Raw genomic sequence first — 17,696 nt, 5'->3', positions numbered from 1 at the left:
ATGAACAAAGAGGGCAAAGGGTAGATCATAATTTGGATGCCTCAGGACTGCGGCCTTGGCCAGAAGTCTTTTAAAGGTCTCCATGGCTTCAGAATGTTCTACATCTCAGCAAAGAAGTTCAGGTTGGTTTTGTTTGAATAAATTATACACCATCTCCTGGAGTTTGCCCAAGTTCATGTTCAGTGTATTGGTGATACCATCCAGCCATCTGACGCACTCTTCTCCTCCTGCCCTTTATCTTTCCCAGCATCAGGGACTTTTCCAGTGAGTTAATCTATTTGCATTGGATGACCCAAATACTGGAGCATCAGCATCAGTCCTTCCAGTGAATGTTCAGGGCTGATCTCCCTTAAGATTGACTGGTTTGATCTCCTTGCTGTCCAAAGGACTTTCAGGAGTCTTCTCCAGCACCCCAGTTCAAAGGCATCAATTCTTTGGCACTCTGCCTTCTTTATGGTCCAGCTCTCACAACCGGACATGGCCACTGGCAAGACCATAGCTTGTGAGCTTAATTCCTCTAGGCATCACCCTAGAATCTCTTCAGGCTCTAGCTGTTTCAGTCTCTCCCTTTAGCAGTCTAAGAGCACTGCAGGTGCTTGAATCATGAATGACCAATTCTTATAATGACCCCCAGATAAGCAAGGACTCTGCCTCCACAATTCCTGTAAATTTCTTAGTTGCCTAAGATAGCTGTAACCAGCCTGAAGGAGTTCTGTCCCTTTCCTTTGGAGCAGAAGTTCTCAGGTAATATCTTCACTTTTATCCTGACAAATTCTACTAAGGCAATTGAGGCAAAGCATCAGATCAGCCTCTTAACCTAACCACTCAGCACAGACCACTCAGTCTCCTATAACTGAGCAAACTCCAATATTTCTCAAGCAGGCTCCCCCAGCACTTTTGACTGCTTGGGTATTCCCTGGTCTCTTTCAACCAGGCCCCCCACTACCTTTTAACTGGGAGGTTATGTAACTGTTGTACACTGCCAAATAAAAACCAGGATCATCAACCAGTATGGGAGATCCGAGAACCAGGAGAGTCTCACTGAAATTCATTTGGACGCCCTGAGGAGATAGACAGTGCAGGGGGCCTCTGCTGATGCCAAGGCTCCAGATTCTTGTAGAGCTCAGACACAGGAGAGAAGTCTGCTCTGGGTCCCTTTGCGGTCACCAAAACTATCAACTCAGAGGGGGAAAAGCACAATATGAGAGTTGTGAGTTAAGTTTTATTTCGGGGCAAAATGAGGACTACAGCCAAGGAGATGGCATTTCAAAGAGCTCTGAGAAACTGCTCCAAAGAGGTAGGGGAAGGTCAGTATATATATGTGATTTCAGTGAAGGGGGAATTCATGCAATCAAGCACATACAATTTTTGCAGAGGGTTGCTGCTAGTCACAAGGAACAGGTGTCACCATTTATGATTTTAGTGTTTTTCTAGATATGAGGAGATACAAGAATTGGGCTTGGGCTTTCCTGGTATTCCAGTGGTTAATTCAAACCTTGCAATGCAGGGGGCATCGGTTCAATCCATGGTCTGGGAAGATCCTACATGTCACAGGGCAACTAAGCCCGTGCGCCACAACTACTGAAGCTCGTGCACCCTAAAGCTCACGCTCCACAATGAGAAGCCACTGCACTGCAACTGGAAAGTAGCCCCAACTCGTCACAACTCGAGAAAGCCTGCACGCAGCCACAAAGACCAGTGCAGCCAAACTGAGCAAATCAGATTTTTATAAACCGGGCTTATCTTCTTCTGAAATATCTTAACTATCTGAAGCCCTCTTCCGCCAGTTTTTCCCAGAGCACAGTGCCTCATTCCTGATCTCCACCCTGAACTCCTTTCAGGGTGTGTTGAAGGTCAGCAACTGCAGTGGCTTCATCCTTCTAGAGGCAGATGGCAAGTGACAAGTTTCAGTTGGCATTCTAGGCCTTGAAGGCCTCCTCGACCAATGCTGACAGTGGTTTGGGGGGGCTCAGCCTCAAGCTTTGGCAACTTTCCCCTGGTATCTGGGGTGGCCTAGATGAGAAAACGCAGAGCCAACAGAGACCTCACTTCGGCAGACTCAGGGTCTCTACTGGTGGACTTCCTGAATGCCTCTGTCACCCGGTTCATGACGACTGCCAGACTCACCTTTCTTGGACCTTATTGTTTACAGGCTTCACCATACACCTTTTCATTCCTTCTTACAGACAAGTAATATAATGTCACATCCCAGCCTGGCCTACATGATCTTCACAGCCCCAGTTGTGAAGTCATGGGTCGTGTTCTGGGATTGTATCCCCACTTGCCTGATATATTTGGTGGTGTGGATTGGTAGCCAGTAGGCCATCTATGTGGTCCCTGGCCTTTCTCAGTATATGCTTCTTTTCATCCAGGATGGAACAGTGGGCCAGAAAAACCTTTGTGGCCTGCCAGGTGAGACAGACTGCCAACCCCAGCCTGATCCATTAGACCCTAAACTTGGCAGTGTTCTCCAAGAACCTACCAAACCTATCCTTACAGACTCCTAACTCCCCCATTGAGAAGGGGAAATGCACTCTAGTAATCCCTCCAATTCATTTGAACTCCGGGAGTTGGTGATGGACAGGGAGGCCTGGCATGCTGCAATTCACGGGGTCAAAAAGAGTCAGACACGACTGAGCGACTGAACCGAACTGAACTGAATCCCTCCAATCACATAAGCTAATTCCAGAGCGAGTGAAGGCCTGTGGGGCCAAAGTCAGTCTAATTTTGAACCTAATTGGAGCTCCACTGGGGAAAACACTGGGGGTTCTGATATGAGGGATTCTGATTGGACAGGGTAAGGGGCGCGGTGTCCCATGGGCTAAAGAAGATGGTGAAACAGAAGAAATGAGGGCCTGAGAAGGAGGCTCAGTAGCAGTTGAAAGAGGGGGTCCATGAGGAGGTGTGGCTCCGAATCTCTTGGGGGCATCACAGGAATAGAGGCTACATACACACATGACAAGAGTCCCTCAGACCAGATTCTTGATGAAGTCTCTACAAGCCTGCACACATGGGACCTCTCTCCATTTTGGACACTGCTTACAAAATAGGTCCAGTTGTAAAATGGTGTGAAAATTAATAGAATCCATTCTGTGTCCACCTCTCCTGGTCACCGGAGGCATGTTAGGGCTGGGCTGCAAAAGAAAAATCAACTTTTAAAATTGTTTAAACTGTCTCTAATTGTTTTTTATTTTAATTGAAGAACAGTTGATTTACAGCATCACGCTAGTTTCAGGTACAGCGCACTGAAATATAATATGTATATTCTTTCTCAGATTTTCCTATAATAGGTTGTTACAAAATGAGTACAGTTCCCTGTGCTGTACAGTAGCTTCTTGTTTATTTTCTATGCATTAATTGCAGTGTGTATATGTTCATCCCAACCTCCTAATTTAGCCTTCCCCTGCTTTCCCATTTGGTAACAATAGGTTCATTTTCTGTGTCTCTGAGCCTCTTTCTGTTTTGGAAATAAGTTCATTTGTATCTTTGTTTCACACATAAATGATATTATATGGTATTTGTTTCTCTCAGTCTGGCTTACTTCACTTCGTGTGATAATCTCCAGGTCCATCCATGTTGCTGCAAATGGCACTATTTCATCCTTTTCATGGCTGAGTAGTGTTCTGTTGTGTAAATATTACCGCATCTTCTTTATCCATTTTTCTGTTGATGGACATGTAGGTGGCTTCCATGTCTTGACTGTTGTAAATGGTGCTGCAGTGAACCTTGGTGTGCGTGTATCTTTTTGAATTATGATTTATTGCAGATAATGTGTCCAGGAGTGGGGCTGCTGGAGCATAGCTCTGTTTCTAGTTTGATAAGGAACCTCTGTATTGTTCTTCACAGGGGCTGTATCAATTAACATTCCCACAGTGTAGAAGAGTTCTCTTTTCTCCACAGCTTCCCCAGAATTTATTTATACATTTTTGATGATGGGTACTCTGACTGGTATGAGGTGATAGCTCATTGCAATTTTGGTTTGTATTTCTCTAATAATTAGCGATGGTGAGCATCTTTTCATGTGCCTGTTGGCCATCTGAATGTCTTTGGAGAACTGTCTGTTTAGATCTGCCCATTTTTTGATTGGGGTTTTTTTTTTTCATATTGCGCTGTACATGCTGTTTGTGTATTTTGGTGATTAATCCCTTGTCAGTCACATTCTTTGCAAATATTTTCTCCCATTTGTGGGTTGTCTTTTCTTTTGTTTATGGTTTCCTTTGCTGTTCAAAAGCTTTTACGTTTAATTGCATCTCATTTATTTATTTTTGTTTTTGTTTACATTACTCTAGGAGACAGATACAAAAATACTTTGGTGTGATTTATGTCAAAAAACGTCCTGATTCTGTTATCCTCTGGATGTTTTACAGTATCCAGTCTTACATTTAGGACTTTAGTCCATTTTGAGTTTATTTTTGGGTGTGGTGTAACAAAATGTTCTAATTTCATTCTTTTACATAGAGCTGCCCAGTTTTCCTTGCCCCACTTATTGAAAAGACTGTTTTCTTCATTGTATATTCCTGCCTCCTTTGTTGTAGATTAATTGATCATAGGTGCATTGGTTTATTTCTGGGCTTTCATTTCTGTTACACTGATCTATATTTCTTATTTTGGGGCCAGTACCATACTGGCACTGTAGCTGTGTAGTATAGTCTGAAGCCAGGGCGCTTGATTCCTCCAGCTCTGTTTTTCTTTCTCAAGATTGCTTTGGCTATTTGGGGTCTTTTATGTCTCCATACAAATTTTAAAATCTTTTGTTCTATTTCTGTGAAAATTTCCATTAGTAATTTCATAGGGATTGCACTGAATCTACAGATTGCCTTGGGTAGTATAGTCATTTTGACAATACTGATTTTTTTCAATCCAAGAACATAGCATATCTCTCCATCTATCTGCGTCATCTTTGATTTTTTTCATCAGTGTCTTGTAGTTTTCAGGATACAAGTCTTTTGTCTCTTTAGGTAAATTTATTCCCAGGTATTTTATTCTTTTTGATGTGATGGTAAGAGGGGTTGTTTCTCTTTCTGAGCTTTCATTGTTACTGTATAGGAATGCAAGAGATTTCTGTGTATTAATTTTGTATCCTGCAATTTGACCGAATTCATTGATCGCTCTAGTAGTGTTCTGGTAGCATCTTTAGGATTTTCTACGTACAGTATCATGTCATCTGCAAACGGGACAGTTTTACGTCTTTTCCAATTTTGATTCCTTTTATTTCTTTTTCTTCTCTGATTGCCATGGCTGGGACTTTCAAAACTATGTTGAATAATAGTGGCAAGAGTGGGCATATCCTTACCTTGTTCCTCATCTTAGAGAAAGGCTGTTTTTCACCATTGAGAATGATGTTTGCTGTGGATTTGTCATATATGGCGTTTATTATGTTGCCAAAAGTTCCCTCTATGCCCACTTTCTGTAGAGTTTTATCATAAATGATGTTGAATTCTGTCAAAAGCTTTTTCTGCATCTATTTAGATGACCATATGGTTTTTATTCTTCGATTTGTTAATATGAGCAATTTGCATATACTGAAAAAGCCTTGCATCCCTGGGATAAATCCTACTCAATCATGGTATATGATCCTTTTAACATATTGTTGGATTCTGCTTGCCAGTATTTTGTTGAAGATTTTTGCTTCTGTACTCATCAGTGATTATTGGTCTGTAATTTTCTTTTTTGTGTGATATTTTTGTCTAGTTTTGGTATCAGGGTAATGGTGGCCTTATAGAATGAGGTTTGGAATGTTACTTTCTCTGCAATTTTTGGAAGAGTTTGAGAAGGATAGGTGTTAAGTCTTTCCTAAATGTTTGATAGAATTTGCCCATGAAGCTATCTGGTCCTGGACTTTGGTTTCTTGGAAGTTTTTAATCACAGTTTGAATTTCATTATTTGTGATTGGTCTGCTTATATTTTCTGTTTCTTCCTGGTTCAGTCTTGGAAATTTGTACTTTTCTAAGAATTTGTCCATTTCTTCCAGGTTGTCCATTTTATTGACATATAGCTGCTTGTGGTAGTCTCTTATGATCCATTGTATTTCTGTGGTGTCAGTTATAATTTCTCCTCTTTTCTAATTTTATTGATCTAAATCCTCTCCCATTTTTCTTGATGAATCTGGCTAAAGGTTTATCAATTTTATCTTCTCAAGAACCAGCTTTTAGTTTCATTGATCTTTGCAATCTTCTTTTCTATTTTCTTTACTTCTACTCTGATATTTATGATTTCTTTCCTTTTACTAATTTTAGGTTTTGTTTGCTCTTCTTTAGTTGCTTGAGGTGTAAGGTTAGGTTGTTTATTTGAGATTTTTCTGTTTCTGGAGGTAGGATTGTGCTGCTATAAACTCCCCTCTTGGAACTGCTTTTACTGTATCCCATAGGTTTTCTGTTGTGTTTTTGTTGTCCTTTGTTTCATTGTGTTCTTTTACTTCCTCCTCAATTTCTTCAGTGATCTCTTGGTTATTTATTTTTGTCTGTGGTGGGTCTTCACTGCAGTGTGTAGACTCTCTGTTGTGATGTGCTGGCTTTCTGCAGTTGTGGCGCATGAGCCCTGGAGCATGTGGGCTCAGCAGCTGCAGTGTGCAGGCCTAGTTGCTTCACGGTATGTGGGATCTTGGTTCCCTGAACACAGATCAAATCCGTGTCCCCTGCATCAGAAGATGGATTTTTAACCATTAGACCACAAGGGAAGTCTTCCTCTCTTGGCTGTTAGTTGCATATTGTTTAGGCACCATATGTTTGTGACTTTCACAGGCTTTTTCCTGTAATTGATTTCTAATCTCATAGTGTTGTGGTCGGCAAAGATGCTTGATACAATTTTCAGTTTTCTTAAATTTACCAAGGCTGGATTTGTGACCCAAGATGTGATCTATCTTGGAGAATGTTCCATGTGTACTTGAATTTAGGTGGGCTGTTTCTAGAAACTTGTCCATTTCTTCTAGATTGTCAAATTTGTCGGCATTTAGTTGTTCATATTATTCTTTTATTTTTTTGTATTTACATTATCAGTTGGTATTACTCATTTTTCATTTGTTTACTTGGGTTCTCTCTCTTTTCTTCTTGGTGAACCTGGCCAGAGGTTTGTCTATTTTGTTTACCCTATCAAAGAACCAGCTCTTGGTTGTTTTATTGGATTTTTTCTTTTGTTTTCAAAATCTCTATGCATTTCCTCTCTGATCTTGGTTTTTTCCTTCCTTCTGCTGACTTTTAAGTTCTGTTTGTTCTCCATTTTCTAATTCTTTTAGGTGGGAGGTAAGGTTAAGGTTTTTCTTGTTTCTTAGAGAAGGCTTATTTGGTCCCATAGATTTCGCATGGTTGTTTTCATTGTCTCAAGGCATTTTTAATTTCCTCTTTGATTTTCTCATCAATGCACTGGTTTTCCTAGTAGCATGTGCAGTCTCTTGTAGTCATTTCTTCTCATTTCTTTTTCTGAGGTTGATTTATCACCTCCCCATTGTGGTCATAAAATATATTTGAATTAATTTCTACATGGTGCCCTAGTATGTAGTCAATTCTAGAGAATTTCCCATGTGCACTTGAAAAGTATATATTTTTATTTTGGATGTAATGTCCTGAAAAATGTAAAAAATCTACCTGTTCTAGTGTGTCATTTTGGGTCTCTGTTGCCTTGTTGATATTCTGTCTAGAGGGTCTCTCCACTGGTATGAGTGGGATGTACCAGTCTGTTACTGTATTCCTGCCAGCTTCTTCCTTTATGTCAGCATTTGTTTTATGTCTTTGGGTGCTCCTATATTGGGCGCGTGTATATTGACACACATAATACCCTCTTCTTGTATTGATCTTTTTATCATTATGTAGTTTCCTTCTTTATGGCATATGTGTTAGTCTGTTTTGTCTGATATGAGTGTGTGACCCTGTTTTCTTATCATTTCCCTTTGCATGAGCATCCTTTTCCCACCCCCTCACTTTCGGTCTGTGTCTTTTGCCCTAAAGTGAATCTCTTGTAGGCAGCACGTTGTAGACTCTTCCATTGACATTTAAGGTAATTATTGATAAATACATTGTTTATTGCCATTTCAACCTTGTTTTCTGGTTGATTCTACATTTCTTCTTTGTTCCTTTCTTCCTTTTGTGGTTTGATGTCATACTATGTTTGTATGTTTTTTATATTATGTTTGTGTTCTTCTTGGTGTTTGTCAATCAATTATATGTTTTTCATTTATGGTTATGCTGTCTTTCAGGCATGTTAACTCCTTCCTATATCCGCTTGATTTAGACTGATAGTTGTATAGACTAAAACACATTCTTTTAAAAAATCTACAAATTTTCTTACTCTCCTCCTCCACATTTTATGATTTGATGTCTTCCCTTACATCTTCATATTTCTTTTTACTATTCATTGTGCTTATCATTGCTTTCACTAGAATTCTGATTTTTTCCTTTTAATCTGTATACTGGCTTTTTAAGTGATTTTTCAGTTGTGAGTTCCTCTTTCCTATAGCTTCTTGCATCTTTTCTATTTAAAAAGACCTTCCAATATTTCCTTTAGGAATATTTTAATATTATTCTTTTTAGTTTTTGCCTTCTGAGTTATCTCTTCTTCCAAATGATAATCTTGCTGGGTAGAGTATCCTAGGCTGCACATTTTTCTATTTCAAGACTTTGAATATATTTTGCAATTCCCTCTTTGCAACATTTCTGAGGCGAAATCAGCTGACAGCCTTATGGGCACTTCCTGGTAATTAACCGTTTGTTTTTCTGTTGCTTCCTTTAGAATCCATTTTAATTATAATCTGTCTTGGTGTAGGCATGTTTGGGTTCATCTTGTTTGGGGCCCTCTGTGCTTTGCAGGTTCAATCCCTGGGTTGGGAAGATGCCCTGGAGAAGAGAATGGCAACTTACTCCAGTATTCTTGTTTGGAGAATTCCACTGACAGAGGAGCCTGGCAGACTACAGTCAATGGGGTCACAAAGACAACTAAGCAACTGAGCACAGACTGCTTTCTGTACCTGGATATCTGTTTCCTTCTTTAGGTCTGGGAAGTTTTCAGCCATAGTTTCTTTAAAAACATCCCTATCCCCTTTTTCTCCTTCTGGAGTCCATAATACACATATATTGGCACATAGGTCTCTTATATTAATTTTTTAAGATTGGCTTTCTGTCTGCTGTTATGATTGGGTAATTTCTATTATTCTTTCAGATCACTTATTCCTTTTTCTGCATTATTCAATCTGCTCTTCATAGCCTTTAGCTCAGTTTTCATTTCAGTAAAATTTCTAGTTTTTCTTGACTCCCCCGTGTAGTTTCTAGTTCTTTTTTTTACAATAATATGCATTTCTATTGGTTACCTTTATTAATCCCTTCAGTATTTTCATTATCTTTTTTGAACTCAGTGTCCAATAGACTGAAAAGATGTTTCATTGTTTGTTTTTTCAGGCGCGTTTTCTTGATCTCTTATCTAGGAGTGTTTCATCTACTTCCCCATTTTACTTACATTTCTCTTACTCCATAAATTTAGGAGAAGCAGTTACCTACCATGGTCTTGGAAGGGTATTTATATGCAGGGGAGTGCCTGTGTAGCTTGTGTGGGTTTAGCACTTTTGGCACCAAGGCTGGTTTTAGTGTGAATGCCTGCCACCTCTTAGAAGGTATGACACTTGTGGTTAGCAGGGCCTTCTCTTTGCTCTGTGGTTGTCACAGCCCTGTCAGTGGCAGGATCTGCTTCTACCGTCTAGTTGTTGGAACAGAAGCCCCGAGACTGGTTTCTGAGCTGTGATGGGAGGTGGGTGGGACTGGAGAGCTCCCACTGGGAGAGGAGCCACTGAGTATCCCTCCACTGGAGCTGCTCGCCTGCAAGTGTCCTGGGTGTCACCTTTCACGTGCTGTGCAGGCTCACAAGGTACACTGTTATTGGTGCTGCTCTGAGTCCCACCTCAACTCTGGGTACTTCCCCACTGTTAATACTTATCCATGGTTAAGCTTCTATAGTATTATAATACCGTGTTTAGACCAATAGAGGGGAATTTTATATTGCAATGTAAATTTACATATCCTTTTCACCTAAAGCATCCTTTTTCCCCCATGTATTCATGTCATTGAAATCAGGATGGATTCACACGATTGGCAGGCTTTTTTCTTAGTGGCACATAGATTATGGTGATGTCTTAAAATCAGTGGTATATGATATCTGATGAACTAGGACACTTGTAGGAAATTGATATGTGTGGGTATTTTTCCTCTACACCACTTTATGGAGCTATAGCCTGTTACACCTTTTTCTGCTACTCTGCCACTCATTACACTGTGGCCATCTGCTGGTCTTTGGGGCTTCTTCCTGAGTACCTTATGACCTCTGGACCAGCTGCACCCGAGCCTCAGGGCCTAAGTGGCTCATCTGGGTCTCTTAATGAATGTAGTGACATTGCACAAACTTGTTGACCATCCCAACTGAAATCAGCTCTATGTCCCAGAAACATTTCCTTTTACCCAGTTTTATGGTCATCAGAGCTATGATAGTTTCACTTATTTGTTTCTTTCCTCACTAAAGCATAAGCTCCAGGAGAATCAAGCTCTGGCCTATCTTGTTCAACACAGTATCTCAGCACCTGGGGACAGAGCCTGACACCAAGTAGGTGCTCAGATATGTCTAGAAGGAAGACTGCAGGAAAATGAGGTTAGGCTATGGATACGGTATCTAGTTGTTTAGCAAGGTTTCAAATTTATAAATAACATTACTTATTTTTCTATGAGAATCTCATCTATAAAAATTATTGTGTTGGGAAGATCCATTTCTGACCACTGTCCCATTAAACATAATTTCAGAAATATACTATTGGCATACACCAAGAATAATTTCCATAGGATGCAACAATTCATACCACATTTAATTAGCACATGTTCCAAATCTTCCTACTCTCGACTGGAACTAATGTCAAAACGTGGCAAACTATGATGAAAAGAAAAAGATGGTTTCAAAAAATTCAACAATGTGATTACCTTCAACTTTTTTCCATTTTAAGAAGTCATCTCTCCCAAAGGAAAGATTTAGTTAAAATTACTGTGTATATCAAAAAAATTATTTCCCATAGCACAATTCAAAACAATAATTGAAATAAAGTTTGTAGAACATCTAATAAGAAAAATAATGAATAATTTACAGTCAATTTGTTTAATACTTATATTTCGCATGTATGACAAAAGGATAAAATAAAAAGGCTGCAATTCTGAAAAACTCTGAATTTCTGCTTTTTTTTAATTGAAAAAAGCCCATGATTCTTTGGGAGGTGATAACAAGGTTGTTTTCCAGTCAGATCATAATTTCTACAATTTCTGTAATAACCATATATTCCAAAGGTTCCCATTCTCCCCACCCCAATTCACTTTTGGCACCTATGTGAAATGTCACTTCTGAAAAATGGGGAAAAATATGCCGAGTGCTAGGTTTTTATCATAGTCTTTTCCTGATGAAAAACTTTCTGATTGCTGAATTTAGAATACTGACACAAAAAAGACGAATGATACGTCATCCATAAAAATCTGGTTTTTTTAACTAGATGGTTGACTCAAAAACAAATTTATATTAGATACAGCAACCAGCTCTCAGATGTGAAGGGGCACTGGCTTTTCTTATCCTGCTCCACTTCTTCTGATTTTAAATTCAGCATTTACTGAGCAATTGTATGAGAGGTAGCCAGGTGTGTGGCACAGCTCTGGCTTCAGGAGTTCAGAACAGTTTTAACTCATCACGTACTTCAGAAGAACTGAGGATACACTGAAAGAAAACAAGAGAAAAGGTCCTCTCAGCCTCTGCAGCAAGGAGATGGTCAGGATGGAGTGTGCTGGTTATGGGTAGAGGAGCAGGGGCAGGACCTTACAACTGGCAATGAGGAGAGGCTTTGGCCAAAGGATTTTTTTTAAATTCTTATTAGAAAAGTATCCTTTATAAAGTATACTGATCTTATATCTTCATTTATTATAAAGTATTGTGATCTTGAATCTTCCTTTATTAAAAAGAAGCTCCTTCACAAAAACCAGGATGCTGCAGAAGAGGAACCAGCACAGCCTGTGACTGGCTGATACTCAACTCTGAAGAATGCAACTTTCATATTGAGAAGGGTTTCTGAGCTTGATATTGACCTGCTTGGCCCAACTCAAAAATTTCTTTTTTTAGCTCTGCTTCCAGTCCGCAGGGTATGGCCAAAAGACTTATCCAAAAAGTCTGAATTTTCCAGCATCATTAGAACCTAATGGGTGTTTCTGAGAACTACTGTGGAGCTGACAAGAGTTGGGGGAGTCTCACCCCACTCCTTGCCTCTCAAGAGCTAATAAAATAAGACATTTTTATTTCAAAGCAGGAGATACTACTGTTATCAAACTGGGGGAAAAAAGAAGAAACAAGGACAGTCTTTTTAACTACACTTGGCTAACCCCTGCACTACATTCATGGTTAACTTTAGGAAGGAAAAGAGAGATCAATCTCTGCAACCTCCTGACAAAGGAGCCGTCCCACGGCAGGGTCAAGGACTTATTTCTTCTGCCAGCCAACGATTCACAGATATTTTCCCCCATTTACAGAAGTGTGTGTGAAGGAGGTTGGGGAGCACAGGAACAGGCTGAGAGGTCAACGGAAGTCTTGTCTCAAGGAACCCGCCCTCGGTCCTCAGTGGCGACCCACTTGGTCCAGCACCTGGGACTTCACAGCAAGCAACATCTTTCTTTAAAACTTTTCTTGTTCTTGCTGCTTTTCTTGCCATTCTTATCTTTGTTTTCTGATGTCTTCTTTGTCCTGATCTCTCTCATGAGGTCAAAGAATACCTGGGGTGGGGAGGAAAAGCCGTTCCATGATGTAATGAAGCAGTTAGACCGAGCAGGGTATGTGACTACATTTCAAAGCATCAAGCCAAACGTACTCTTAGGAACCACGGGCCACCGAAGACAAAAGGTTTAAAGAAAAGGAGAACAATTAACATTAAAAGCATTTTCTGGCTCTACAAAGGAGATCTCTCTGCTCACATCACATGGACAGAAGCATCACGCTGTTCTTGCATCCAGTGGCTTATTGCAGAATGATAAAAGCTGTTCTCAGGAGAAGTATGATGAGGGATAAAACATCACCAGACAGAGCCACAGCAGTTTGTGAAACTTACAGACACTGAGAATGATAACAGTCATCAAACTTCCCAGTACCTCCCAAGCACCAGGAGATGGAAAGAAGGCGTGAATACCCACTCCTAAAACAATGAACCCTAAGGGCAGGAACAGTGGAAACAGTGTCAGACTTTATTTTGGGGGGCTCCAAAATCACTGCAGATGGTGACTGCAGCCATGAAATTAAAAGACGCTTACTCCTTGGAAGAAAAGTTATGACCAACCTAGATAGCATATTCAAAACCAGAGACATTACTTTGCCGACTAAGGTCTATCTAGTCAAGGCTATGGTTTTTCTGTGGTCATGTATGGATGTGAGAGTTGGACTGTGAAGAAGGCTGAGTGCCAAAGAATTGATGCTTTTGAACTGTGGTGTTGGAGAAGACTCTTGAGGGTCCCTTGGACTGCAAGGAGATCCAACTAGTCCATTCTGAAGGATCAGCCCTGGGATTTCTTTGGAAGGAATGATGCTCAAGCTGAAACTCCAGTACTTTGGCCACCTCATGCAAAGAGTTGACTCATTGGAAAAGACTCTGATGCTGGGAGGGATTGGGGGCAGGAGGAGAAGGGGATGACAGAGGATGAGATGGCTGGATGGCATCACTGACTCAATGGACCTGAGTCTGAGTGAACTCCAGGAGTTGGTGATGGACAGGGAGGCCTGGCGTGCTGCAATTCATGGGGTCACAATGAGTCGGACATGACTGAGCAACTGAACTGAACTGAACTGAAGGGCAGGAACTTCATCACAAGCCCCAAGCAGCAGACTTGCGTTTGCAGGGGTCGGGGAGAAGCAGAAAGAGCAGCCTGTCCCCTCCTCCCCACACCTGCACCCCCACTTCCCGATGTCAGCTCAAGGGGCTTCATCAGGAACTAATGAGACCTGTTGTGAATGCTAGTGTGTTACTTAGATATGGATTGTCACTCATCACAAGGTTTTTGCCCTCTGCTCCCAGCAGCCATGCCTGGGTATTGACTATACACCTCCTACAAAGAAATGTTCGTGATTTCTCATGGAGAAGATGGCAAGTGAGACTGAGAGCAGGCTTTCACCTTTGGACACTTGCACAGAACAACAGGCTCCTGTTACTTTCCTAGGGAAAGTGAGATCAAGCTTTCTGAGTGAGGGCTCCACAGGCACTCACCACCAGCTCAGGGTGCAGTGAAGGATCCCACAAACTGGATCAGGCTAACCTAAGTATCCCTTCCTTCCCTTCAGTCTCTCAGGAAAGCACACCCCCTGCTCTGCCCAAGAGTGGCTGAAGTGTCAGTCACTCAGTCTTGTCTGACTCTTTGCTACCCCATGGACTGTAGCCTGCCAGGCTCCTCTGTCCATGGGATTCTCCAGGCAAGAATACTGAAGTGGGTAGCCATCTCCTTCTCCAGGGCAATCTTCCCAACCCAGGGGTCAAACCCAGGTCTTCTGCACTGCAGGTGGATTCTTTACCAGGGAAGCCCAATAGTGACAAAGACAGCTTCAAATATCACAGGTTTTTCTAACAGCAAAAGGCAGAAGGGGGAAGGGTGCATGTCCAACGTCAAATGTTGACATAGCTGTTCACCGGCCAGTCTTATCAACAATCCCCTTTCCTGTGAACTGTTGACAAGTGAGTTCAGTGCTGCCTGTTGGTCATCAGTTTCTGCTGGTTCCTGTTTGGCAGGTCCAGCAGGTCAGGGCAGGAAGGGGAGATGACAAGCCACTCTGTGACAGCCCCTGCAGACCACGCCCACAGTTCCATGCCCGGCAAGTCATCCTGATTTTTTTTAAATGAATTATGTGACTGGATTTCCTGTGTGTTGTAATTCTATGGCTAGAAAACTATTTGATAAAAATGGAAGGATCTGGAAACACAAAAGAATCAACATAAGAGCTAACAAAGAAAAAGGAGCTGACAAAGGAACCTGCTTCACACTCCAGACACAACTAAACAGATTTATGTTGCTGGAGAGGCTTCCAGGGTGAACCCCTTCTGACACCAACATCCTAAATCTTCCAGCATCACTGGCTACAGTAGGGCTTCATATCAGATTTCTTGCTCTTCAGGAAAGAAGCAAAGGAGAAGTGAGAAGGAAGTAGGGGGATTCAGATGCTGTGCAGATGGAGCAGATGTGTCCACTACTTGGCTGCAAAGTGATATGTGCAGGTTTTACGGGAGCCAGGTCATGACGTCAGAGCTAAGGAACAGGGTGACGGCAGAGAGAAAGTCTCAGCTTTAAATGCTCTGGGGTAACCACTGTGAACTTTTAAAAACAAAAACAAAAATACATTATTGACAATACTAAAGTGGGTAGCCATCTCCTTCTCCAGGGCCATCTTCCCAACCCAGGGGTCAAACCCAGGTCTCCTGCACTGCAGGTGGATTCTTTACCAGGGAAGCCCAATAGTGACTGAGACAGCTTCAAATATTGCTGGTTTTTCTTTGTAGAAACTAACGCCTGTTGCCGTAATATGTCTCTAGTCAATAATGTGATAAAGGGCTTCCCTTGTGGCTCAGTGGTAAAGAATCTACCCCCCAATGCAGAAGACATGGGTTCAATCCCTGATCCGGGAAGATCCCATATGCCAAAGAGCAACTGAGCCTGTGTGCACCACAGCCATTGAGCCTGTGCCCTATAGCCTGGGAACCGCAACTATTGAGCCCACACACCGTAGAGCCCATGCACAGCAATGAAGAGTAGCCCCCACTCCTTGCATCTAGAGAGAAGCCCACACAGCAGTGAAGACCCAGCATGGCCAAAAAAATACAGTATTTTAAAGGCCTTGCATCGCTGCAAGGCGGGTTTCAACTGTTGGTGTTTATCGTTGTCAAGGTCATCTTTTCCTTAGCTACAGGTATTTGAATGAGAAAGTACTCTGGGGCTGAGGAAGAGAGAAGAGCTCCCTAGAGTGCCAATTCCTGGGAGAAACTATGATGCAGGGACTAAGTTATAAAGACAGGACTCCTGGGCTCTGCAGGGGGACAGGAAGGTGAAAAGAACAAATCTACCCAATTTGTGAAAGTGAAAAGTGAAAGTCACTCGGTCATGTCCGACTCTTTGCAAACCCATGGACTGTACGGTCCATGGAATTCTCCAGGCCAGAATACTGGAGTGGGTAGCCCTTCCCTTCTCCAAGGCATCTTCCCAACCCAGGGATCGAACCCAGGTATCCCGCATTGCAGGCGGGTTCTTTATCTATCAGCTGAGGCATAAGGAAAGCCCAAGAATACTGGAGTGGGTAGCCTATCCCTTCTCCAGCAGATCTTCCCAGCCCAGGAACTGAACCAGGGTGTCCTGCATTGCAGGTGGATTCTTTACCAACTGAGCTATCAGGGAAGCCCACCCAATCCATCAATGAGCGCAAAACCAAGAGGACCCCTGGCACGGCCAGCCCTGCCCCCAGAGGATACAGGCCACAAAGCGTGCAAGGACATGGCCTCCACAGCCACGGCCTCACCCGCTGGGCTTCCATTTGGCCAAAGGCGCGCACCTGACAAAAGCTGGTGTGTGGGTCGGACCATCCCTGTGCTTCTCGTCCTGATGGTAGGATCCATTCCCAACCCTGCCACCCTGGTCTCCCCAGAACAGCTCCCCCAGGGCAGCAGGTGGCGGGCGGGGACCGACCCACCTTGTCCACATTGGCCCGTGTCTTGGCCGAGGTCTCCACGTACTGCACGCCCCACTCCTCAGCCTTGGCCCTGGCCTCCTCCACTAGCACCTGCCTCCGTTCCTCCAGGTCAGATTTGTTCCCCACGACGAGCAGTGGGATTTTATCTTCTTCAGCTTTAACGCGGAGGATCTGTTCCCTGTGGTGGTGGATCAAGAAGAAAGCAGCTAAGAAGGCTGGATGAGAAGCCCAGTTCTGCCAACCCATGCAAGACAGCAGGCATGGCGGTGGGAGCTGCCACTTACAGCCCCTCCTGAGGAAGCACCCCCTTCACCCTGTGGTTAACTGGAGTTCCTCAAGTCTGGTTTCAGTTTGCTGCACTAGACTTACTAGGGGTGTGCATTACAAATGCAGGTTCCTGGGCCCATAAGTAAATGTCTGGGTAGGAGACCAGGATTTTGCACTTCAACAGCATTCCCAGTTTATGCTTTGCAAAAACAAAACAAAAAAAGGGAAAACTTGGGACCCTCTGGGATAGAAATCCGATAAAAGAAATATCTTCATATACAAAATGTTTAATAATTACGTTGGGAGAAAAAAAAGTAATTTCTTTGTAAGAATATAGAAAGTTCAAGTGGTAAGTTGTAAAGAGTCATGTCTCTGTGATCCCATGGACTGCTGCTCTCCAGGCTCCTCTGTCCATGGGATTCTCCAAGCAAGAATACTGGAGTTGATAGTCATATTTCCTTCTCCAGGGGATCTTCCCAACCCAGTTGAAATTCCCTTAATTCCAACCCAGGGATGGAACCCGGGTCTCCTGCATTGCAGGCAGATTCACTGCTGTCTGAGCCACAGGAATATAGAAGGGAATAGTCTATCAGCAGACCATGAAATCAGTGTGGCAAGCACGACTGGTAATTCTTTTTATCTCAGCGAAATAGAATATTAGAGAAAAGCAAAGAAACACCAGAGAGACACTCAAGTATTAACAGAAAGTATGGTTTGTAAAACTCTAG

The 17,696-nt window shown here is 42.4% G+C and overlaps 1 protein-coding gene across 33 annotated transcripts in view; it reads right to left on the bottom strand.

Annotated features, from left to right (window-relative positions):
• Positions 1–1,202: 1,202 nt before the first annotated feature.
• Positions 1,203–17,696, bottom strand: part of RALB (RAS like proto-oncogene B) — an 84,599-nt gene continuing 68,105 nt past the window's right edge. For 15 of the 33 annotated variants that reach the window (XM_042243976.2, XM_060411192.1, XM_042243971.2 and 12 more), the window contains one exon: positions 11,182–16,879. In XM_042243976.2, the coding sequence (XP_042099910.2) occupies positions 16,117–16,879 (763 nt within the window). In that variant the 3' untranslated portion in view covers positions 11,182–16,116. Of the gene's footprint in view, positions 3,135–11,181; positions 16,880–17,696 lie in introns of those variants that run through there. The other 18 variants (XM_060411198.1, XM_060411197.1, XM_042243982.1 and 15 more) reach the window with 2 other exon arrangements.

This window comes from Ovis aries, chromosome 2, assembly GCF_016772045.2.
Source record: "Ovis aries strain OAR_USU_Benz2616 breed Rambouillet chromosome 2, ARS-UI_Ramb_v3.0, whole genome shotgun sequence".
In the NCBI taxonomy this organism is placed as follows: domain Eukaryota; kingdom Metazoa; phylum Chordata; class Mammalia; order Artiodactyla; family Bovidae; genus Ovis; species Ovis aries.
This window is presented reverse-complemented; position numbering and strand designations above follow the sequence as displayed.